Source organism: Lepidothrix coronata, unplaced genomic scaffold (genome assembly GCF_001604755.1).
Source record: "Lepidothrix coronata isolate B3197 unplaced genomic scaffold, Lepidothrix_coronata-1.0 Scaffold29, whole genome shotgun sequence".
NCBI lineage: Eukaryota > Metazoa > Chordata > Aves > Passeriformes > Pipridae > Lepidothrix > Lepidothrix coronata.
The window spans coordinates 3,668,858-3,694,120 of record NW_016690209.1 but is presented as its reverse complement, the minus strand read 5'-3'; the positions used below and the strand labels follow the sequence as shown (position 1 = coordinate 3,694,120).

Here is a 25,263-nt window from a genome sequence, read left to right as displayed (position 1 = left end):
ATTGAGATGCAGCAGACACAGTTTGACAATTTCCTTTATGGTATTTTTGTGAACAAGATCACAGTCAGATAAAAGCTGCCACACACAGTTGCTTTACTCTTCTCTTGAGCTGGCTACCAGGTCAGTGAAGGAAATCAGACTGTTGTGGCATGATTTGTACTTGATGGACCTGCTGTTCACTTTTCATCAGCTTATTCCTTGTACCTACTCTAGAACCAATGAATAATTTGTCCAACATTGTTTCCCAGGACAACAGATAAGATGATTGCTTTGGATTGCAAGTACCTGGGGAGAGAAGTCTTGTTTTTTTCCCATTATCTCAGTTTCTGTGAACATCTGAGAGTAACTGGTGGCCCAAGTTCTCTCTATGTGATTTTTCTGAGGTAACTTTTAAAATCAAAGAACTAAGGCTGGAATTGACATTTTGTCTGGAATCTGCAAAGTCTGGGAGTGAGATGGGATTGCTTTTTTTTTTTAACAGTATACAAAAACTAACAGAGTCATTCAGTTTATCACATCCAGTCTTACAAGCCTCTTGAATTTTCTGGGTGTATGCAACTCCTTCCCTTTTTCTAAAGTGTTATAAAGTAAGTATTGTAAGACTAACAGGGACTGGAAGTTTATTGCAATAATGTTTCTAGAACCTTAACTTGTATGTGCTGCCTTTGCAAGATTGACTGGTCTGTTTTCCATGACTCCAGGCTGCTCAGGAGGTTTTATTCAGTATGTCAAATTTTATGCAGTGTGTCAAATTTTTTTTTTTTTTTTTTTTTTTTCTTCTTGCAGATGATATAATTAAGTTGAACAAGAAAGAAGAGAGAAAGCAATATTCTCCCAAAATAAAAAGAGGGCTTCAGCAGAATCAAACTCGACAGTTCAGTCCTCCAGGCTCCAAGTGGGGAATCCGACAGCAGAAGGGTGTGTATGCCAAACGTAATGTGGATTGCACAGTGTCTTTTTTGAGCTGAAATGTAACCTAATGAAATGCATGGATTGACATGGTCGATTCAGGTCTCTTTCAAATAGTGTCATGTACACTTTTGATTATGATTCAGTTTTTTCCTAATCTGTTTATATTTGATTTTGTTTCTGGTTTAGTGTGAGAAAATGATGGACATGTTTGGCCATCAGGGAGCTTGAGGGACTGTCTGACTCAAGGAGGGATTGGCTTTCTTTCTGATTCTTTAGATTTATTTTAATTTTGGAAATTGTGTTGATGCTTTGTCCCTTCTCAGAGATGGACAGAACGAGTGCTTATGCCAAAGCCTGTGCAGTAGGAAACGTGGAGGCCTTGCCAGAACTCAGAGCTTTGTGAAAAAAAGACAGCATATTTATATTTGCTGACTAGAATTCTCTTTGTAGGCCTTCCCAAAATATCTGTTACTGCAGCCTGCAATGCTGGCTCTGGAATATATAAATGAATAGTGCAGAGTCTGAATTGGCTTTTCTTGGTATGAGCTTGGGATGCAAAGAAAGTACTGTGTCAGCCTTCTTAAGCCAGTGTTTTTACAATGGAATACAAAAAGGGGGAAAAATCATATAGGCAGGGAGTGAAGAGAGGAAAAGTACACAGTAACAGCTTTGCTGTCAGTTCCCCTGAGTAACTGCAAGTGTTTTTTGATAGACAAGAGATATATTTTAAAATGTTCTCAGGCTTTAGTCAAATACGTGGCCAGCACCTGCTTGAAGTATAATCTGGTTTTGCTTACAATTAATTTTGAGAAGTATGTTTTTAGCACTGGATGATCAAAATATGGAAAAATATTGGCTAATCAGGGAGCTTATCACCTCAGTACAAGCTAGTTAGGTGCTTAGATTAAGACATGCAATTTCTTGTGTAGTAGCATTCATTTAAAACAAAGACCCATCTGTCTGGTGTATGTGCAAAGATCCTCATTTTTTCTTTGTCTTGCTTAGTGTTTGTTATAGCAGCAGCTTGTCATTAATGTCTTAGACACAAATGTCTTTGGGCATCAGTGGACTGTCATGTTGCTCAGGGCTCAGGTTGTGTTACTGGTGCACCTCTAATAAATTGATGACAGTGCAGGAAAAAATTTTACATCTCTCAGCCCAAGTGTGAGAATATTTGTGTGGGTGAAGAGTAAGTGATTTTAAGCTGTAGATTATCAAAACACGTAGGCTCTTTTAATGACTGCAGTTGTCAAGTGTAATTGTTTATCATCTAAAGGGCACAAAAGAAACAAGTATTAGAATTTAGAATTTTAGGAGAAACTCGAGCTGAAGCTAAATACAGCTGCCTTGGCAGTTACTTTTCTCTGTTGGAACCTTCCCTGCTTGCCTGCCTGTGTTGTAGGAGAGTTTTTTTTGCAGAGTTGCCAGATTCGTGACATATTGAAACATTGTGAATAGCGTTAACTGCTCCTTCCTATACAGTTCCACACATTTTTTTCCATTGAAAACAAACATGTCTTACATTGTTTTTAAGCAGAAGGTGTCATTAAATAGTTCTTCTGGGCATTCTAGTTATTAGTAGCTAATAACCAGTAGATTTATTGCTGTTCTGGTGCTATTGGAGTTACTCTGATAAATAGCAAATCCTCTGTTTGTGGACAGCTACAGAAACCACAGATGATCAATAGCATTTCATTCCTTGCCAAACTCTCTGGAAAGAAAGGAGGACCTTGAGCGGGGACTCTTTTCAGCTTTTTACTTCAGAGAGAGGAACATTGTTCATTTAAATAAAAGTTGTCCTTGGTGATAGACAGAATGCAGCTGCACAAAGCCCTGGGCAGCCTGAGCTGACTTGGAGGTTGTCATTTATTCTGGTTCAGAGGTTGGTCCAGAAACCTCGTGAGGTCTCTTTCAGCCTAAGCAACCCTGCTTCTCAGCTTTTCCCTTAGAAAAGGAGAGCATTTGCTAACCAGCCACAAAATGTGGGTACACATCAGGTCTCCGTGGCAGATTGATCTAAACTGGGTTCTGATCTGTGATTTGCCTCGTGTGATGGCTCCTGTCTCATGAGGAAGCACAGATTTATTATGAATGCTGTTAAGTCAGATATGTCAAAACTAGATGTGTCTGTTGCTGGAGAGCTGACTCCGTAGGCTAAATGTATTTTGCAGTCTGAGATTCTAGAGGGGGTGATGCTTTGGGACAAAACTGAAGCATGATCTGTATTCATAGCATGAAGATAAATGGTTCCATACAGGGCTAATCCAGCCCTTGTAACTGGAGATACTACAGACCTCAGACTTACAAGCCTTTTATATTCAAAGGCTGCTTTCAATCCTAAGTTTGTCCAGACTGCCATGCAGAGTTCTAATTGAAAACACTTTAAATGTGATGTAATTCATGCACTGTTTAATATGATTCTGTGGGCCAATTGCTATGTTCTTTCTCTGTAAACCACGTCTTGGGAACCTCTGATTGAAATAAATAATCTTTGAAGCTGTTTGTTTTTTTTTCTTTAAATTAAACTGATAACTTAAAGTTTCCTGAATGGGGAGGGAGCTGAGGGGTTTTTTGATTTGGTGTGGTTTTATATTATTCCGTACTTGGTGAAGTTCCATTTCACAGTATTTTAAGAATTTGTGAACTTTTTGTGCTTGTTGCAGCTTATGGTAAGAATCGTTTGGGGCGCAGAAAGAAGATAGCAGGGAAGAAGCGTTCTTATGGAGTTATAACAGGCCTGGCAGCCAAGAAAGCACTGGGTTCATACAAGGAAGTCAGTCCTCTGCACAGACAGCCACTGAGTGAGAAGGTAAGTAATGCAATCCTAGTGACTCGTGTCAGAACAGGTCAAAAAAATAAAACACAAGTGCCTCAGAACAGTACTACTGAAATATAAAATGGAGACATATGGTACAAGCTTTTATTAAATTGGGGATGTGTTAGCTGAGTTCTTGTTTGTTTTGAGGGGGCTGGATAATGACTAGGTGTGAAAGTAGTTTTTAACACCTAATTGGGTTGCAAGTCATGAAAATTGAAGTACAGAAGTATATTCTGTGCAAGTATGGAGGGAGTTACTGTATTTTTACAGGAAAAATTGGTTTTGTTACAAACCAGTGATTCAGCCAAACTGCAGGTGTTAAGCGTGTGCTTACCATTACGAAAATGGAAGTTTTTTTAGAATACTAAACTTCATCAGTAGGCTCCCTATTCTGCACTCTTCCAGTGCATTGGTGCCTGTTCCATTCAGTATTGGAGAATGGGGATTGCTTTTGGATTTGTGAAGAAGACTAATTTTAATGACATGTGGAACGTGGATTTTGTCAGTTTAGGGAGATGGAGTAATGAAAAAATAACTGCTAGGTTCTGCTGCTTTTTCTTTTCTCTCCTGATAATGTGGAAAATAGAGAATTCATGAAAGTGTAGAAGGTATTTTCAAATGACATTAGACTGTGAAAGGTAGGCAAAGCTAAAGGTGTTCTGTATGCAGTTTGTAAATGGAAATTGAAAGAAGAATGTTTGGGTGTGTGCAGTATACATTATGGTGTATATATTTATTGTTTTTTAAGAATGCACAGAGGAATTACCCAGTTTTGAAAAGGAAAACAAACCTGCAGAGACAATCTGAAATGCAGAGAAAACAAGCTCCTGCCCTCAGGAGGACTGCCCCACTGAATAGGAGGTAAAATACCAAGCCTGATTTCTGAATTCTCCTTGGCAACTTTCCGTAGGGAGTCTTGTTTGACAGGACCAAGTCAAAGAAAGACAGTAGGTCCTGGCAGTAGCAATATGGTCAAGGCTACCTTGTGTGTGACATTCTACAAATCTGGAAGCCAAGTGTGGGACAAACATGGTCTCCATACAAAGCCAGATATTTACTACCAGGTAGAGCACTGAGGAAGTACCTCTATTTGTGAGCAGCTGGTATCCTGCCTTGAGTTAGATCATAGGCAGCCTGTATTTGAGCATCCTGGTCTAGGGGGAGGTGTCCCTGGCCGTGTCAGAGAGGTTGGAACTTGGAGATCTTTAAGGTCCCTTCCAATCTAAACCATTCTGTGTTTCTGTGATTCTGTATAGAAATGGCCAGTGTGAATTTCCATGCCTTTAAAGTGTCAGCCATGGTTTAGTGAACTTCCCAGACGAAATGCCTTTGTGGAAGCTGGTGACACCTACAGCTTCATGGAAGCCATTACACGTTTTATTTGTGCTGGAATTAACACCTCTTATAATAAACTGTAACCCAACTCCAGGATGAAAGTTTTCACGGTGTGACTCTATTGTTGAAACTGTAAACAAACTTTCTTTATACATATCAATTTTCTTTTTTCATCTACTTAGCAATGTTTAAAGTGCTGGAGGATCGTGATCAAAGCAAAAAGCAAAATTAATGATCATACTGTCCTGTGACATTAGGCAGTGATTTCTCCATTTAGGAGTAACGTGTTTTGTTCCTATTAGATGAGGAGCTTATCCCAGCTGGAGTGTTCAGCCTCAAAGAGGCAGCACTGCACATGCCCTTGGTTTGGGCACTTTCTTGACTTTCACAGTAGTCTCTCTAAGGGTTATCTGTGGAGCCTTTGATAACTATATTTTTTAATAAATATTACAGGAATAACATGCCATCCACTTTTGTCAGAATTGGAAACAAACTAAATCAGCAGAAAGACACTCGTCAAGCAACTTTCCTGTTTAGAAGGGGCCTGAAGGTAATAAAAATTACTGAAAGCAACAAGAAAATTGTGCCACAGGTTCTAAGCTAACCTGTGACACTGATGTTAAGGAATCAACTTCCAGTATCAGATCTGAGTAGAAACTTCAGGTGGACTGGGAGATAGGCACAGATCCTTCTAGGGAAGTGTGCTTGTCCTCTTCAGTTACTGTAATCCATTGAGTCTTGCTTCTCATCCCAGTGTAGTTGGGCTATTCTGAGGGGCATGGAACTTGTCAGTGTTTGAGGGGAATTGCAAGGTATTCATTTTTTGCTTAAAACTAAATGTTAGAAAGCGCTGTCCAGCTTTCAGAAGTTGCTCTCAGGTGAAGAACAGAGCAGAAATACTTTTCGGAATCTGATTATGATTTAGTTTGTGTTTTTAGTTATTCTGGGGTTATTTATTTTAGTTATTTAAGTTGTTATTTTAGTTTCTTAGTGATTTATTTCAATTTTTTTGAGTAAGATCCAGAGAATAGGGGGTGTACTGTGAAAGAAAAGTGGTGGATTTGGTTTTCATTTGTGCCCTCATTCTACATGTTCCAGTGTGTGAGTGTAAGTAGCTGCTGTCTTCCTTACACATGGATTGCAAAATTACAGACAGGATCAGGAACTAGACAGGTTTTTCTTGCTGGCATTTTGGTGCATCTTAGTAAAGTGTATGTTTGCTGGCATAGTCCTCCAAAATGTTGCCACCTGTCTATTGGTTACTGTCATTGGTGGTTTTGTTTAAATCGTTTTGTGCTCTTAAAGTCATTTGTTTCCAATGTCTTACAAATAGGACAGTTATCTTTGAAGATCCTCTGACAGTACAACCCTCTTTGTGCAGAATGTACAAGCAGCCTTAAACCTCTATTTTTGAACTTCTGTATTTCCAGCTGCTATGATTGGAATTGAAACAGTGTTCAGGTCCGGTGTCTGTATTGGTGTGTTTTCAGGTGCAGGCCCAGGTGCAGTCAGCAGATGATCTCGATAATCAGACAGTAAAGAGAACTCGTCAGTAAGTATCTAATTTGGAAAACTTTGGTTTTGTTACTCATGCAATTCTCGTTTTAGCTCAGACTTCCTGGCTATGATAGTTGAATGATGTGGTTTTTTACCCTCTAGGCACATCAAGGAGAGTGCCAGTGATCCTCCCCCTATTCTCAGTTATTTCCTAAATTATCTTCTAATTTAACCAGGAGGAGTTTGCATAAGACGCTTGCAGGAATGAGGGGGAAGGTGGTGGCTTCAGAGGATCAGACTAATCTCTAGTACTCATGAATACTGCATAGACTGGAGGAAAAATTCTAATGTCAGTGTTCTCCTTAGCTCTTGCTGTAATTTTCATTTTATTTAATATGTATATAAGCCTATGAAGCACTTTGGAAATGAAAAAGGCAGATGACAAGGTAGACACTCAGCTCTCCCCCCGCATATTTTTCCCATATCATTCTGTGCCTGCTGGGCTTTTCACAGTGTGTTGGTTGGGAACACAACAGGCTGAGCAAGCAGCAGGTGCCACAGACTGCAGTCTGTCACCTCATGGGTTTGCTGTGAGGATCATTTTGGCCCCCGTTTGGCAAAAAACCATTGTTTTAAGAGTGAACCCTTGGGTCAGTGCTGTAGTTCTGGTGCACCTTGACAGAATGTGATCCAGCGCTCACCTGAATAGGTTTAGGTGATGTAAAAGCTACAACAGTCAATAGCCACTTGTAACACAGTGTCTTGTAACTGCTTGTGGTCTTTGTACTGGCCAACATTCTGAAAGGTTGTACATTCTATACTGGCCAGTGTTTTGGACACACCTTTAAAGATACTCTGACTGAAATTTCTGCAACATTTTTGAAAGTGATTTCTGTTTTTTCAAACTAGATGGCGAACTTCTACCACAAGTGGAGGGATCCTGACTGTGTCTATTGACAACCCAGGAGCAATCATAACCCCAATGTGAGTTTTCAGTTAAGTTTTGAAATGTTCTGAACATAGTGAAATTGCTGCTCTGAGCTGTTTAGCAAGTTCCTAGCAGGTATTTCAGGTGACCTCAAAGTCACAGCTTCTTGTGAAGGCTTTGACATCTGGCCCCTTTCAGAGTGTTTCTGAGCTATATTTAAATAAAATCACCTCTGGATTTCACATGTCATCTCCCAGTTAGGAGCTTGATGTGGTGTATAGAGTGCAAGAGTAGTGCACTGGTAGATTTTCATCTTGTCTGCCCCTTCTAAATCAGATTGTGTGGCAGCTGTTTTCCTCCTCTGTCTGAATGGAAATCAGTGAGCACCTAGTTGATGAGTGATGGTAATAATTCATCCCTGATTCATAAAAATACTGCTGGAGTTATGCTTAGAGAGAGCATTGCCGTATTTGTCTTTGGGAAGTTGATGGTACTGCTGTTTATAGGTGTTGTATTTTTGAAAATGTCTTGAGTAGCTTTTTTCATTAGTAGCATTTTATCAGTAAGGAAGACTGTACCAATTTTTTTTTTTAATGGAAATAATTAACTGCAAGTTATGCGTTTGTCAGTAGAATTGAGAAATAAAAAATAAGATGGCTGCCTGCAGGGATACTTGCTGTCTGATAACAATAACAAATGGTCCCTTTTAATAGTTCTGCCTGACTTTTACCTTCTTGAATTTGTGCCTTCCCTCTATTCAGCCAGCCTGATCAAATGGCTTGATGAAAAATTCATACCTCTGTCAGCATTAAGGCTTTATTGCATAAAACACATATTCATCATGTCCTTTGTAACATTCTTCTTTCACAGTTCCCAGAAATTACGATTAACTCGTACTCCTGTGCCACCATTTCTCATGAAGAGGGACCAATCTGAAGAGAAGAAGATTCCAAAAGGGGTTCCATTGCAGTTTGATATTAACAGTGTTGGAAAACAGGTAAATGCAGTTTCTTTCCATAACCATGGAAGTAGTTCAGGACTGATAAAAGCCAGCGAGGCACCTTCCTCCTTGACTCTCTAGTGACAGAAAGAGGGAACTAGTGACAACTACTTGTTTCCACTTCCAGTTCTTCCACTAACTTGCTATGTAACTTCAAGCAAGGAGCTAAACTCACTGTTCCTGTTCTTCTAGTTCATGTCTTGCACGCCCACTTGATTTAAATGGGATTGAAAATGTTTAATATTCCTTAAAGCCTCCTGGTGTTCCTGCTGTGCTGCTCGTGTCAGCAACTGTGTGTAACTCAGGGATGAGCTGCTTAAACCTGTGTAACCTGCATGGAACCCTGGCAGCTGAATTTTTAAGGCAACTTTTGCTATGCATCTAGGAAAAAAAAATCAAATGTGATGGCGTAAAGGCTTGAAAGATGAGCATTTTTTCCCAAGTTTCATGAAGACAGGCAATTTGGGGCAGGAATCCTCATGCTGTCATTGAAGGAATTCTTACAGGTGACAGAGTTAAGTGCTGTTCTTGTAATGAGCTCCTTAGTGCCAGCTGTAGAAAACTGCATGGAGTCAAGGCATTGGTCTGGATCTGTTCCATCCATGAATAAGTATGTCAAAAATAGTCTACTACAGTACTCTAAAATTAATTGAACTTTTGGATTAGACTCCAGCCTGCTGCCGCAACTGGGTGAACTGGAAAGCAGCCTGCAGTAACACAGTGAAAAGGACACATTTGTTGAAGTTGCAGAGAATCTGAATGGGGAAACGTGTATTGAAAGTTCCCTTTTTCAGGCTGGCTGTCCTCAGCTTAACCTATCATATTTTTAGGAGGCTTTGAGTAATGACATTGCGTACCATGTGTTCTTGTTGAATTCTGAGAAATGCAAGCTCTTGAAGTGTAGTCCAATCTGATTTTTAAATAGTGTAGGGAATGATGAAATCAAACCTTCTTTTTAAAAAATCCAATTGAGGCAATTAAGGAGTCAAGTGGTGATACAGATTGAAGAAAAAGGTATTCTTGACTCCATTACGTTGATTAAAATAACCCAGCATCTTTGAAGTTTATGGTTAAATGGCTTTATTTTTCAGACAGGGATGACGCTGAATGAGCGATTTGGGATCCTGAAGGAGCAGAGAACTGCGCTGTCTCAGAACAAAGGAAGCCGCTTTGTAACAGTGGGCTAAGCTGGCACGTGGACTTGGGCACTGATCCCACTGACCTGAGAACCTGAGATACGAGTGGGCAGAAGAACACAGCATACGTCACTGAAATTCTCCAGACATCTTGCTAAGATGGTGGCAGAGCTATCTCTCCTTATTACTTTTACTTTGAATGGTAAAAGACATGATGCCCTGAGGGAGAAAAAGTGGGAGTGGCACCATCACCTGGTTGGAAAACATTCTGTTGCCCAGCTGACGACAAACACTGGTTTTTGATTCATATCACAATTGAAAAACAAACAAGAATTTTAGAAGTTGTGGGGTTTTTTTCATTTAGGAGTGCTCAGTATCTGTTCTTTGGCCCCTCTGTTATGGTAATAAGATTGTGTAAAAGTGTTTCATTACAAATCCCATCTTAGGGTTTTTTAGGGACTGCCTATGAGCTCTCCCTTGGACTGCAGTTTGGCACAGAGCCTCAGTCCATGGATACTTTGGTAGTGATGTAGCGGCGTTTTTTCATGGGAGCATTGGTTCTGTACTTCTTTGTGCTTTTAAAGTTCTATTTTTTTCCTTTCTTGAAAACTAAATGTTTTGCATCCTCATTTTCACAAATAAAGCTGTTAGCTGAGACCCAAAATACGAAACTGGGATGGAGACTATTCTACCCTTATCCTTAAAAGTGGTCCAGATCGTATATTGTATTGGAGAAGTACTGCAGAGGCAGTATGAGAGTCATCTAGATTACAAATAGCTCAAGTTCATCTTCCTCTGTAAATGGGGTTTGTCTGTCTCCTTTTTTTCTTAAACTTTAGCTTTCTGTTTCTTTTCAAAAGGTTTTTCACAAGCTTAATGCAATAACTTCACATTTTTTAATAATTTCACAGGAATAAATAGAGCAGTTAACAAGGAAGTCAGGAGTATGGTAGAATTCCTTACCCTCCCAGACACAGGATTGTCATCCTGCGTACCTTGCCCCAGAGGGTTTTTTCTGGCTCTTAGAAATAGCTGGAGGGAAGCAATCTAATGGCACTTGTTTGTGTATACCAAAGAGAGGTAAGATGTGAAGCTGATCCGAAGTGGTCAGACAACTGCAAATTGGCTGAAATTGGGGAATATTGCTGAATGAAAAGCCCTTGGTTTGCCAGCATGTGTAAGGCATTAAGCAGGAGCATGTAGTCACTTGCTTTAAGCTTAGCTCTGTGCATCAGAATCTGCAGGAAGTAACAACCAGGGCCTCCTCAGTCTGAATTTATATAATCCCTAAAAAAGAGGCACTTCTTCAGAATTCCTTAACTGATGAGCCTAGCACTGACCTATAGCAATGAGGTTTAGGTAGAGTCAGGTGAAAAAGTGGTTGTCCTACTGCATCCAGGAACGTTTATGGTGTTTGAAGCAGGTTTTAACTCCTTTTCATGTTCTTGAAGAATTTACATTTGACTTCTGACAGAGTTTGTTTCCTTTTTATCTCAAATTCCAAGTTAACTAGCATATTCTGGTAACTTCAACCTTGAAGAGCATTTGACAGCAGAAGGGCTTTTTTTATGTATAGGAGTTTTGAAGTCAGAGTGCACTCTGATGCTATATAGTACTTAAACCCTTATTTTTAATGTTGAAAAATATACCTTAGCAGAAGCAAACTAAACGTAATGGTGTTAAGATTTCTTTCTTAATTACTAGTAGGAAATTTTTTTTAAAAAACTGTCCTACTGTTAGAATTCGAGTAGATAAAGTGTTGTCAGTCATCCTGTTCCAGTGTATACGTTTTCCATGTGCCAGGATGCAACAAAAAAATTCTTTTGCATCAACATAGATGCAAAACATTGATGCAATGCATCAAAAAGTGCTGGTTTGTATTTAATGAGAAGATGCTTTACACTGTACTTTTTGGTATTTTTTGGAGAAGTTATTACATTTGATCTATTCTGAAGCTGTTAATTTTTTTTTTTTTTAATAAAAGGTTACAGGTTTCATACTGTCGTGTTCCTGTTATAACCACCTGGGCAATACTCTCGTTATGTGAATTTTCTGATAGCGTGCAAGGGGTTCTTACTGATGAAATTCTTATTAAATGTTCTGAAGAACACAGCAAAAAGCAGCTTAATTTAAAGAGGGCTCCTACTCGTTGCCCAGCTTAACACCCTGACAGCTGAGTGCTTTTTGGAGTGGCACCGTGTAGGCTCACGTGCATTTAAATGTATCAGCTACTAATGCATGTTTCATGTCTCATGTAGTGGTTTGGTGTGATTCGAGTGCCAGGTGTGTCAGCCCAAGCACTGGTTGTTGCTGTGACATGTCTTGCTAGCGAGAAGTCGCTGTCATTTAAATCCTGTGCTACAGGAACATCCCGCGCAGCCACCGCGGCTGTGCCTGGGAGTGCCGTGCTGGCAGGAGGCACGAACGGTGGAAATGCTGCTACAAATTGGTGGTGGAGGAAAAAATACTGCCTGTAAACATATTTGATAAGGTTGCTACTTTTCCCGCCTGGTTGGGATCTGTGCGCCCTATCCTTGGTTTCCTGCCGGAAAGGGTCTGACACACAGCAGCGGTGATCGATGCTCACCCAAAAACCAACCTGTGACCTCCCACCTCGGCGGGTAAACTAGAATTTTTAACCATTTCAGAAGGTGTGCAGCCACGTCAAGGGAAGCTGGGCGCCAGATTACCCCAGGGCGAGAGGGAAAAAGCAGCCCCGAAAAAAGGACGATTCGGGTTAATTAAATATTGACGCGGAGCCCCGCGCGGTCCCTGCGCCCACCGGGCGGTGGCCGCGCATGCGCAGCTGCCGCCCGCGCTGTCATGCGCCGTCGGGCGGGCCGCGGCGGGGAAATGGCGGCGCCGGAGGGCGGCTGTGCTGGGATGCCCGCGGCTTGTCCCGCTCCGCCCGGGCCCTCGGCCCCCGGCTCCTGGAGCCGCTCCTTGGACCGAGCCCTAGAAGAAGCGGCGGCCAGCGGAGCCCTCAGTTTGAGCGGCAGGAAGCTCCGGGACTACCCGCGGGCCAGCGCCGCCAACCACGATCTCAGCGACACCACCCAGGCTGGTAAGGGACGGGGCGTGAATGGGGCGAGGCGGCGGGGGACGGGGGCAGGGGCTCCTCGGAGAGGGACTGGGGGGGCTGCCTGTGCGGGAGGGAGTCTGAGGTGACCGATTTGCTGTTTCTTAGTTCCTTGAAGCCGGTTTCGTCTCCTCCGCCCTTCCTCTCGGCTGAGGCAGGATGGAGGAGCTGTGGCAGGGTTCTCCTTCCTCTGCCCGTCTGATGAGATCTCTCCCGTTTGTTGTTTTTAATTTATCATCTCCGCTTTGAAGTGTTTCCCTTATCGGGGGGTGTTTTAAAAAGAGTTGTGAGGTTTTTCTCAGTATTGCTGCTCGCTGATGTGGTTTTAGCCAGCCTTGTTCTTGGTCTGATGTATCTATATGTGAGTGTGTGTATATACACATAATCTGTCCTGTGCTGCTGACAGGGGAAACCAACTTTCCCAGAAGAGCTGTCAGGTGTGTGTATGCTAAAGACAGCAATTTCTTATAAGCTCTGTAAGCTCTTATACTTTTATTATTGTAGTTTAAGACAGCCATAAACAAGATATGAAAGGCACTGTGAACATAAGCACATCCCTTTTCTTTCTTTCTCCTGTATAATATGGATTTAAGGATATTAAGGAATATGGAATACTTTATAAGGTATAGTAACCAATGGAGCTGGTTTTATCCCTCTGCTTCTCAGATATATTCATAACAGTAGACTAAAAAGGTATACTTTGCCTCTAAGTACCTTGATCATAAGCAAAAACATATTTATGGAGTGTGTTTATATGTTACTGTATTAAATAGAGAGATGAGACTTGGGAAACGATGAGAGTTTGTGCAGGATGTAGCAATTTTCTTAATGCATTATATAGAGCAGATTTAGTTGATGTTTATTCTGGTTTTTCAGTTCTATAAGTGAAGTAAAAGTAGTTTTAAAAGGTGTCGGTGTGCCATTTGTTTGTAGCTTTGATTGATTCTGATGCAGTCATTTAGATTTATTTTAGTGTCTTGTGTGGAGTTGTAGCTTGAAAGCTTAGAAATAAACTTCAAACGTCACTTTTTTTCAAGCTACCATGTTTGCTGGTGTGTTGGTTACACTGTCAGTCAAGTAATTCAAAATGGAGCCTCCTTTAAAATGGTCTGACTTCGTACTCTGTCCTGTAACATCCTATTTATGCAAAAATCTGTCACTAATAAAAAAAAACACCCATGAAAACCCAGGAGATAACTGTGGTTTGCTTGACCTGAACACATCTATAAATAGAAAAGACTTCATGTTGGGGTATAATTTTTTTTTTTTGGTACAAATGCAGTGGCTAATCCATAAGCAAATGCAGCACACACATTTGTGAGGGGTTTGGGCTTTTTGTTTATAACACTATTCATTTACTGTACTCTTAAACAATTTGTGGGAATTCTTGTTTCCACCAAGGTTCCCATCTATTGTGATGAATATTTGCATTGTAATTGTTCAAGAAGCATTAAATGCTAATAAGTGGCAGTGCATGCCATACACTTTTGTGCATTTATCATCACAATGAACCTTAGAAAAAAGCTAGAACTGTTCTTAAGTTGTAAGAAGCAAAGCTTATTGAGCGTGGGGGGGACGACACATTCTGTTTAAATTCTCTGTTTTGGAGGCTGCTGTGAGTAACTTTATCTTGTGCCTTTTTTTTAGCATGGTCTGTTCTATGACTTTTTTGTTTGAATAAGGCTGAGCAGTGGCAAAAAATCCATGCAAGTGTTTCTGACCCCCAGTTTTCAGTTGAGTGCTCAGCTCCAAATTTAATCCACTTCTTTCCCCACATCAGTTTCTTGTGAAACCTGCAATTCTTTTGTATGGGAGTAGCCACAAATTGTGTGATAGAATGTATATGCATGTTAGGTGTTACAAACACTCACAATAAACACTTTAAACAACCCCCCAGACTGTAGACTCCCAAGTGCCTTCTACATGCTGTGCCACAAAGACTCCAAGCACACGAAGTGGGTCATAAACATCATTGGAATTACTCCCAAACTACAGAACTGGAGATGAAATGAGGGATGTGCAAACCTTCCTCTTCTTCTGTGCCTGAATAGGCACCTCTCCGGTGTGGGTCATGTTACAGTGGTACAGCTGATCCCCATTCTTGTGGTAATAAGAGTAATTGCGTGTCACTGTAACCACATCGATGCTTAGGAGGTGGGAATGAATCACATCCCTCATTAATGTAACTATCCTGCCGGAAAACCAGCCTCGAGCCTTAACAGATTCACTGGCCTTGCCTGGAAGCCGCGGTTAACGCGGGTGAACCAGCAAAGCGGGTCAGTAGGAACAGGGTGTTAGAGATTAGAGGCTTGATTGAGTTTAGTTGGGTACTCTCTGTGGATTTTGGGGTTGGTGATGGCTGATGTCAACCATAAGGTGCTTTGTCAGATTTTAAATCAATGAGAAGGTCACATTGCTTTGGATCTTTTAAGGGTTCAGATTTGACCAATACTAATCCTGGTGCTCAAGCTGTAATAGCTTCTAGGTACCATTCTTAACCCCTCCCTAAACAGACATCAGAGCCAAGTTTCTGACAGGTGTATCTTGACTTTGGACAAGCATTTGATAAACAGATCGTAGAATCATAGAATATTGTAAGTTGGAAGGAGCCTATGAGAATCATTGAGTCCAACTCTCTGCTCTTAGCAAGGCTGCCTAAAGTGAAATCAGGTCAGGTTTGCTGCACTTTCATTCTTGAAGTTAACATAGTATTTCTTTTAGGCATTGGTGGAAGAATTAAGGTCCTCATTAATCAGTTGCCTTGGTCACTAAACTTTTCAGTGGAAAGTGGATTCTCTAGTCACATCAGAGCCTCAGCTGCTCTGGGCATAGCCACCCTCCAGATGAAGACCCACATGTGGCTTTTTAAAACAAGATCAGTGCTCAAGGTTATTCTTAGAACTGCTCAGGTAACTTCAGCAGGCAGTAAAGTATTAGTGAGTTTCTGGTTGTTTTGTACTTCGACAGGAATTAGGATCACATAGTGTAAAATCAAACTGAAGGTGGGATTTGTGCTGGAGAGCTTTGGAATGGATTGGTGGGAAGGTGACTCCCTACAGTGTGTGATGCAGTCATCCATCTAACGTTCTTGTACGTGTGGGACGGCTCATGTACAAGAAATGCAGTGTTGTAATAACTAATAACTTAGACACTGAAAGAGTATCTCATCCCTTTGTGCTCCTCCCTTACAAATTAATTGGAATTTTAGGAAGTGACTCAGGCTTACAAAGCTCATTGATGATGAAGAATGAACAAGCTTCATTATCAAATGAAGCTTTTTTTTTCTTTCTCTTTTTCTTTCACACTCTTTCATTTAACAGGCATGATCTCTACCCATTTTAGCTGGGTTGAGTTACAAACCATTTGTTCACTCCACTCTTGTTTTCGGCCAGGGAATAGGAAGAGGAAGGGCTATAAACCACCTGAGTTAAATATGAAAGGAAGCATGGTTGCATTTTGCCAGCATTAATGTAGACTGTGATGTCATTATTTGACAGCATTCCCAGTGGCCTAAAGCATACATCAAGCAGAAAAGTTATTTTTCAAACCCTCCGTGACAGCTGTAATTTCCTAAACCACTCACTGTCTACATTTTTAAAGGAGAAAATGGGAATATGTGGGTTTATGTGATTAAAAAAAAAATGGCTGTTTTATGGAAATGAACTAGTGAGATAATTACATGTCTTGTTTCTGGAATATATTAATAGTGATAAAAGAAAGAATAAAACTGTCTGCTGTGCCTTTTGAATGGCTTTGCCAATAAGATATCTCTGTAGTTTTGTTCTTAGCAGCTCTCCATAGAAATGGTAAAATCTGACCATAGTGTCAATATAACTTCTATATGCTAAGTGCTTGCGTGCATCTAGAAGGTCTGCAGTGACTGTATGAGTGTTCTGCAGTAAAGGGTCTCACTGGTATTTTTCTTTCCTGCCAGAAGTTCAGCTGATATTGCCTGATGAAATGTAAAACAGCTCTAGAACTGCAGTATGGCTCATACAGCAGTGACCCTGTTTCCCAACATTTGTTCTTAAAGCCACAAAAGCAGAATCCAAGCCAGACTAAAATTAAATAATTGTTTGGGAAAAAACCTCTTCAGGTTACTGTATCCTGAATGTAATTTTATTATGATCTGTAAGATAACTTGGAAGGAAGTGGGATTGGTGTTCAAGTCTCAGGCTATTTGTCAGCAGAGTTTACGGTGATGGTATTTAGATTATCTAAAGTTTCACTTTTAAAACTAAGAACCTAACATGTCATTAGGGTCATTCAGAGTCTTTTACTGGCATTTGTGTACTTGTCTCTACCCTTACTAAAGCCCAAACAAATACACTCTCCAGAGGTTCTAGTAGCTGTAAGAGTGGGAAGGAGAGAGAATAACTTTTCCCCAGACTTTAGACAGTAATGCAACTTGTTCCATTCAGTTGTATTTTTTGGTCTTAGCTCCTACTTGTGTCAATCCCTTTTTAATTTAGTTATTGTTCCCTCGTTTCCCTTCTTGTTATGTTTCTGTTATTGAAAAGTCTTGATCTTGTGTGTTCTGTGCATAAATACTGGCAATTCTTAGTCTAGACTAATGGAATTGCCTAAGAGTGGTGCTTTACTAAGCTGGTAAATTAAGGTCAGTTCTCTTGCCTTTTTTTTTTTTGTTGTTACCCTTGAAATGCCACAAGCAGCAGAGTTGTTGTAGTTTATGGTTCGTTTTTGTTGGACGTGTTCGGTTTTGATGGAGACCTGAGGCCTTGCAGCAATGCTTAACTCTTCTTGGCACACAGGCAGTCTTTTTGCCTAATGTTTTATGGCAACTGGGAATCTGAGGTTGTAGTCTAACCCTTGTGGCAATAAAAGCAATACGTGACATTCAGAATGCCTCTGTTATCTTTTAAAGCAAACAATAAAGTCTCACAATCAAAATTTTACAAGTTCTTCTAAGTGGTGTTGGTGTTTCCAGTTACTTCCCTAGTCTTCCACTTCCTGTCTCCATCGTAATCAGATTTATTTTTTTAATACTGTTTTGTCTGCAAATGCACTTGCAGTTATATTTTTGGGAGATAAATAACTACATAAAAAGTAAGGAGGGAAAGGGTTGATAGGTGAATATATTGAGCCCTGCGGTCACACGAAAGACAAATTAGAATTTAGGAGAAAAGGAAATGGCTGTGTTTCTCTCATGGTGTTTCTAGCCCTGTTCTGCTGTGTCTCTACCTGTGCTTGGAGGTAACACATTTATATTGGTTAAGTACTCCCTGAAGTCAGTAAGAAATGCATGGCCTAATGTGATCCAAGTTCTATGCTGATGCCAAAAGGGGAAGTTCGGTCTTCATCTCCTGCTGCACAGTCAACACCAGCAATCACAGTGCCTTCCAGCAAGCTGTTTGGTACTTATCTGGCTGAAAGCTCAGCCAATAACTACTTGGATCAAATCCTTGGACAGCTCGCTGCATTTCCTTGTGTGCCTGAGTGCCAGCAAATGGAAAGGGTGGAAGGACTATATGGGTGATGAGAACGAGGATCTGTTTTGGCAGATGTGTAAGCCTAGACTGACTTGCATCCATTGTGAAGTCACACCTTAACTCTATTTTGTAACCTTTTACCACTGACCTGCTGTACATTTGCTAATTATTTTCTGTAAAACAACATGCTGGGCTTTGAGTCAATGAGCCTAGGAATTTTTTCTTTTACAAGAGGGTTTGCGGAGTTGAATTTCGTTCAGTGAAACTTTACTGCTGACAGATTTGGATCTCATGCTTTCATTTGGCAAAATACATTATTTTATGTAAGTAATTTTAAACTGATGGTTTAGGTTTAGATTTAGAATGCAGTAGATGTAATTAGTTTATTCAATAGAAGAACCATCAGTAAAGAATTAGTTCCAACAAACGCTGCAGATTGTGTAGCATGTGTTAAAAATAAATATAGCTACCAAAAAGCTATAATTCAATTCAAGGGTTCTTCTCTCTTTGATAACTAATCAGGCTTGGATCTCGTTGTTTCCAGTGTTGGGAAAACAACTTGAATGAATTGCAGTTGTGTGTTTAGCTGAAGGCATGGGCTATGCAGGGTGCTTTCTTCTGCTGTCACCCCTCTGCAAAGTGGAGGGGTGGAAACCCATTCATGTTAGAAGTGTCTATGTGGTTAGATGTGTCAGTGCATTAAAGTATTGCTTTAGTTCTCTGGATTACAGATATCGGGAGAAGATGCAAAGGATAAGACGTTGTGGTCTTTTCCTTATGGGATTGTTTTGCCCACGTTAGTACTTCCGGGTATGTGCAGAACAGGGTTTATTTTTCACTTTGAAATCCCCCACGCTGTCCCAATAGTCCTTTATTTCAGCTTCCCTTACCATTCTACACTACAAACTGCTGCTTTCACTGACAAAGCTCAGAAGTCTCTCTAGAGTGAGACTTCATTTTGTTCTCTCCAAAATGAGGATATGCCAAAAAACCCCAACTTGCTGTGCAGCCCAGGTGTTGGCTGCTGGAACATATGGTTTGTAACCACAGTGTGGTCTGTGCAGAGGGCAGCAGGATTAGGGAGCATCTATTCAGTTCCACCCACCACAGTGGGACATTGTTCAATGACCCATGTGAATTTTAGTCTCTTTATTCAGCTTATTGTTGAAACTTAGCTTTGAATGCAGGAACATGTTATTGTTGCCTTGGGCTTTTGGGTAGTGCTCCAGACTATTGAAAAGGTTTGAAACACTATTTTTGATGTAATTTCTGTGAAGTGAAAGCAAGTCATTTTGTACATCTGAAGCTTGGAATGGTACAACGTTTGAAAGCATTTGCTAATTTGCAGTGCCAAAACTCAAAATACTGAGTGCTGGAACTTTTAGGCAACCAAACTATTTTGGGTTAATTATTTTTAATATTTTTCAGTGTAACTCTTAATAAATTCAGATGCCCTGGTGACTTCGCAGGAGTACTGAAAATCAAGCCCAACATCTAGAAAAATGGAAATATGTGATTAATTACCACCTATGGAAAGATTAGTTTAGAAGATTTGCTTAGCATTATGAAGGAAATATATGGCACTGACAACATGCAATCTGTTTTTCCAAAGCAGCATTTACTACCTTTCAGGTTAACCATCCCTTTTTCTTTCTGTAATTCCCTGGGGTTTTTCCCCTAATGTTTTTTCAGCAACACTGTCTTTGATAAGACTGTTACTGTGATCAGTCCTGATTCCTAGAGTAATTTCATCTTGGCTGAAAAAAATCTACTTGAACAGAAAAATCTTGAAGAAAATGAGAAGTAGTATGTGGTTGTTAATTAAAGACATGTGGACAGTAGATATGCTCAGGAAATGAGCAATTAAAGTTATTGGGCACCTCTGATGACAGACTATGTCTATGTCTATGTGCTTGATTCAGCAGCGTTACATAAGATTTTAATTGAGTTTTCGCTGTACAGAATATCAGTGTGTCTTCCAGTTTACCTCCCTAATGCTGAATTCTAAATTCAGGTTGAATTTTAGTCAGAGATGCAAGCTGAATTTTCTGGGTTCTGGTCCATCCCTGTGACTCATCAGGACAATTCAAACCTTTACGTCCATCAGGTTTCTCTTACGTGAGCCAACAAGATAGGAGGAGGTTGACATTCCCTGGAACCTGATTGTAGAGTGGGATGCTGTACCTCTGAGTTGTTCAGATGTTTGAGGGCAGAGGAGTGCTGGTGTGAGCAGGTTTTGGGTTCTGCAATGGGGTGTTCTGAAGGGGGTTGTGCTCTACCAGGTTGGGGTTCCTCCCTGTGTTCGTGTCACATCTCGTTCCCAGCAATATGTTGTTCTCAGTTCTGTCTCTTCTGCCCCAATTTTTTTTTCCTCATCTCCTTCATCCCAGTTTCCATGTCTTAACCTTTTCTCCTTTCCTCGTTAATCTTGCCCTGTCTCAAGTGCCTCTCTCATTGCCAACTCCATTCTTCTCATCCAAGCTGTTAGGACAATAAAAAGAGGAATAACTGGTATCCTGACATTTGGTACAAAATTCCTTTTAAATCCGAGGAGAACATTAATTTTAGGGTGTTGATGAGACAAGTAGCAATTTAAACTTGCTTAATTCATTCTTGCCATTATTTATGGTCATACTTATTACCGTTATTTATGGTCATATATATTACCCCTCAGTTCAGTCACAGACCAAGGCTTTTACTGGTCTTTGAGCTGGTGTCATTCACTCTGTTCTCTGGGAGTAAGAGAGTCACTGAGCACAATAGTACCAGGACAATTGGGAGCTTGTCATTACATTGCTCCAAGCTCAGCTGTGGAATAAATGTTTTTGTAGAGGGCCACGACTGAATGTGGTCAGGAGCCATAAAATATCTGCTATTTCCTTTCATTCTGCTGCCTTGCAAAGGAGGGGGGGAGATTTGTGCTTAGCAAGGTAAAAAAATTATCTTTGGAACGCATCTTTGCTAAAACAGCAGGCTGATCCTTTCAGCTGTAAACTTGTTGCAAATATTTAAGTATTATATGTTGCATGGCTCTGCTCTGCTGTATGCAAATCACATGGCATCATTCAGGGATGCCTGTGTGTCAGGAGATGGTTATAATTACCGTTAAAAGTTACAGTGTGGAAAGTCCAGGGAGCTTCGCTGTGGGTGCCTTTCAGTGGCGTTCTGGTCAGAACTGGCTTTTCATTCTGAGCGTGGTGAAGGAAATCTCACACACACATTGCTAGTGCACATGATTTGACTGTGAATTATGTAACTGAGTAATGCAGATGTAATATTCTAAACATCTGCCATCTCTGCTTTCACAGATATGGTAAAATGAGAAGTGCATCTGTTGAGTTCTTTCTGTCAGTGTTACTGCAGTGTGGTTTCTGTTCACAGCCCCTGTAGTGTGTTTTAGAGGTTAAGAAATAAATCTGCAGAAGCTCCACTTCAATAACATGTTATCAGTTTGAAATGAGAGTATTTAAATAGCTTTTCACATTTAAATAAAATATTACTTGGTTCATATTCCTTTTACTTAAAACACATTTTTTCCTCTTTGGATAGGTAAAACAAAAGGCAAAAATAGATTTTCATCGAAAATGCAATTGCTGCCAGTGCTGCCAGATTTGCAGTGTATAAATGGGAAAAACACTTTCACAATCTTAATCCCCACAATTATTATTTCTATCTAATTAGATTTGCAGACAGAAATGTGATTTTTTTTTACTTTATTTTTTAAAACTGACTGAATCCTTCCCATATGATGCAGTTCTTTTCAATTCTTGACCATGCTGAATATGTGATAAACGGAAATACAAGGGGTTTTTACAGGCATGCATTTGCAAGCTGTATGAGTGGATTTTGGGATAACTTGAATGAGGTGGTGTCCGGTCTGTTTTTTGGAAGGGGTTTCCTCTTCTAAATAACGGCTGCAGCACGTCCCTGGGGCTTTCTCAGTACAGTGATGAGAAATGTATCTGGTATGTGACAGTTGTTAGGGATTGCAAAAGCAAACAAACAAACAAAAAGACCTGAGTAGAATCCTGAGAGTTTCTGTTCTCCAGACCAGGCTGGCCGGGCGACCACTGCACTCTTGGAGAAACTGTTTGTACTTCTGTTTTCCTCACCTGGAGATATTCCAGTCTGCTGAACACTGGTGTCTGGTTTTTAATCACATTAGAAGAAAGTGTGTTCATACGTACATTATGCTTTTTAGACTTGCCTATTCTTTTTCCATTCTCTGTTATGGACCATAAAGAAATCCTCCTACCACTGCATTTCCCATCTCTTTGCATCCCGCTTTCTCCACTCGGTGTGGTACATCTGCATCCTCACTGTGTGCAGGGCAATACATCCATATGTCAGAGGCATTTATAGAGAAACTTGTTTAGTGGATTGTTTTACTTCTCAGGCAAAATCATATCATTTTAAAGCCAGAAAACACAATTTGTGGCCCATGAAGAGAGGAGGAAAAGAGAAATTGCAGGCCATCCATCTTATGTGGGGGACTTTTATTTAATTGTTTGTCCAGTTTTATATTGCACATAGACTGAATTCATTGAAAGAGACTTTTTTCATATGTCTTTTTATTTATTTCCATGCCGGAGGATTTGAATCTGTGTGACTTCAGGAATGACAGTAGAGAAGGAACAGAGGATGTCAACAGCTGTAAAGCTGGTGGCATCTTCTTTGATAGGCAAAAACAGTTTGTGGTGTTCTGGAGATCTTTATTCATGGAACTTAATCAGCCTACCTGTGACAGGTAAATCTTCTGTAATGAGAAAGAAGATTAATGAACAAGTGTTTAAGGTGTGTGTGTATTGATTGTAAATGTAACTTTAATTCTGCTTCACACCTGTAGCCTCAGTATAACTACACTATAACAAACTCTATTTCACTCCAGCTGTCCAAGATTTTTCTTCATAGTACTTGCTATGTAACAACTTTTCTGTGTAGCTCTTGTGACAGAAGAGTCATTCTTGCTTTATTGTTGGTGTTAATTTTTTCAGGGAATATCAAACTCCACTGGCAAATTTTCATTTCCAAAGTTTTAGTCACTTTGTAGCATCTTGTCTTATGTCTTATTGTCTTATTGTCTTATGTCTTATTGTCTTTGTAGCATCTTGTCTTATTGTCTTATGTCTCGCTGTCTTCCTCTCCACCAAGGAAATGCAGTGCTCTCCTTCTTTTATGTAGTATTCCTTGTCACAGTTGCAGCAGTGGTTTCTTCTTTAGCTGTAGGTGTGGTTTCATAGAGGTGATTCTTATTTGTAAAGAATGTTAAATATTATCAGGTGAAATATAAACTAAAATGTTTTTATTTTTAGATATGTTTTATGGTGAGACTTTTCACAAGTTTCTCATTCATACTTTATAGTAGCCTGAAGAGTTTTATTTTAATTTTGTTAGAAGTAGAGATGCATTTCTGTACTTCTGGTGATCTTGGGATGGATTTTCTTCATCATGTTGTACTTACAGTAATGAGATCAATGTTACTTTCAGGGCAAGTGAAATATTCAGTACTGCCACTATTGTTAATGCTTTATCATAATTTTCCTTTCGTATAACTTCAAATATCCTGCTTGACTCACATTTTCCTACCCTTAGTGCTTTCATTTTGCTGATCACTTCCATATTTATACTGAAGCTAAATTAATCTTTTAATGCTGTGCCATTTTTATAACGACTTTCAAAAGTTGCATATCAGGGCCAATTATTTTCGGTGTACAACCAACCCTTCCATTTTGCAGTGTGATTCATTGGCTTATTTGCAATTCAATGAATATCAAATCTGTAATTTCAGCACCCTTAAGTTTTCCAGTACTTTCGCTGCATCAAAGCCCTTCTCTCTTATCTCCCCCACGCCTTGTGCAGATTTCTGAAAGTTGTTAAAGTTCAATTATTTCCATTAAGTCTATTGGTTAAAATCCAAGGAGTGATTGTTGCAGTGGGACTATTTTCTGTTTGGGCTTGGATTTCTTAGGGATTTTGTTTTTGCAATGCTCTAACTACTAGTTTACCTCTTATTCACCCAAGTTGAAGGCTGTTATCCCTCTTTGTACTCAAGCTTGTTATTCTAGTGAGGTTTTGGGAAAGATAAATGGATTGAATAAATATCAAATGTATACCTTTAACAATACTATAATTTTTAATAGGAAAAAATAATAGATGGATCCAGAGGTTTGCACATGAACTTAGAATCTGGCAAGTTTTAGCTCCGTTTTCAGAGCTTTTTTCATGTCTTTTACTTTAAAAAAAACCTTTTTTTTTTGAGAGCTGATTTTTTTTAGTTGGGTAATTCCTTTTGTACCTGAAGGAACTTTATCTAGGGGGCTGGGGAGGGACGAGTTCATTTACTGCACACTTCCCTCACTGCTAACTTTGTGAAGCAGCCTTGGAAAATGAAACCCTGCTCTGCTGGAACACAGTCAAGTATTTCATGAGCAGCGGGCAGTGTCGTGTTGCGGAGGAGCAGCCGAACGCTCCCAGACATCTCGAGTGTCGTGCTTGTGTCCCTGTCGTTAGTGTGGGTGAGGCAGCTCCTCTGTAACTTTGAGATTTTTCCAGTTGAAATTCTTACACGTTTGCAAATGAAGACTTCTAAAATTAAGGGTTTTATACACACGTAGAGCTCTAAAAATACAAGCAGTTGAAACAGTCGTTGTGAAACGGAATAATGGAGAACTCTGGAAGTGGAATTCTCATTGTTGTTATGCAGTGTGGGCAGTTGCCGCGCAGCTTTTCTTCTGTGGCTCAGTGTTTGTCAGGAATTCTCCTGGCAAGGCAAAAAGCTTTCATTCTCTTCAATTTGGGCTGGTATAGATGAGAGTTGTCACATGCAGAAAACTAATGTTTCTCTGAAGGAGCTGGAGGGATAGAGCCAATCAGCCAAAAGCTTTCAAAGTGACTACTGCATTTCGAGATTAATTTTCATCACGGCCTTTAAAGAGCAATGTTTAGTGTTAAACCTCAACTTAAACCTTTTCCTGAGCAGGAATCACTTTGGTTTGAATTTGAAAAAAAAATTATTTTCATCTTTGGTCAGATCTGTTTGGATTTTGTTTTATGTGTTTGCTTCCAGCATTCATAATGTTTATTTTTTCATTAAAAGATGTGTATACAA

At 40.0% G+C, this 25,263-nt stretch overlaps 2 protein-coding genes across 2 annotated transcripts in view; both read left to right on the top strand.

Annotated features, from left to right (window-relative positions):
• Positions 1 to 639: 639 nt before the first annotated feature.
• FYTTD1 (forty-two-three domain containing 1) lies at positions 640 to 11,623 on the top strand. Its single transcript, XM_017810674.1, is given in 9 exon segments — positions 640 to 733; positions 736 to 918; positions 3,576 to 3,721; positions 4,479 to 4,591; positions 5,519 to 5,615; positions 6,556 to 6,617; positions 7,472 to 7,546; positions 8,361 to 8,487; positions 9,582 to 11,623. Coding segments are annotated over 9 exon segments (978 nt in total). The 5' UTR covers positions 640 to 654; the 3' UTR covers positions 9,678 to 11,623.
• Positions 11,624 to 12,477: 854 nt separating this feature from the next.
• Positions 12,478 to 25,263, top strand: part of LRCH3 (leucine rich repeats and calponin homology domain containing 3) — a 64,231-nt gene continuing 51,445 nt past the window's right edge. Inside the window, exon 1 of the mRNA XM_017810456.1 lies at positions 12,478 to 12,690. Coding sequence (XP_017665945.1) covers positions 12,480 to 12,690 — 211 coding nt within the window. The 5' untranslated portion in view covers positions 12,478 to 12,479. The remainder of the gene's footprint in view (positions 12,691 to 25,263) is intronic.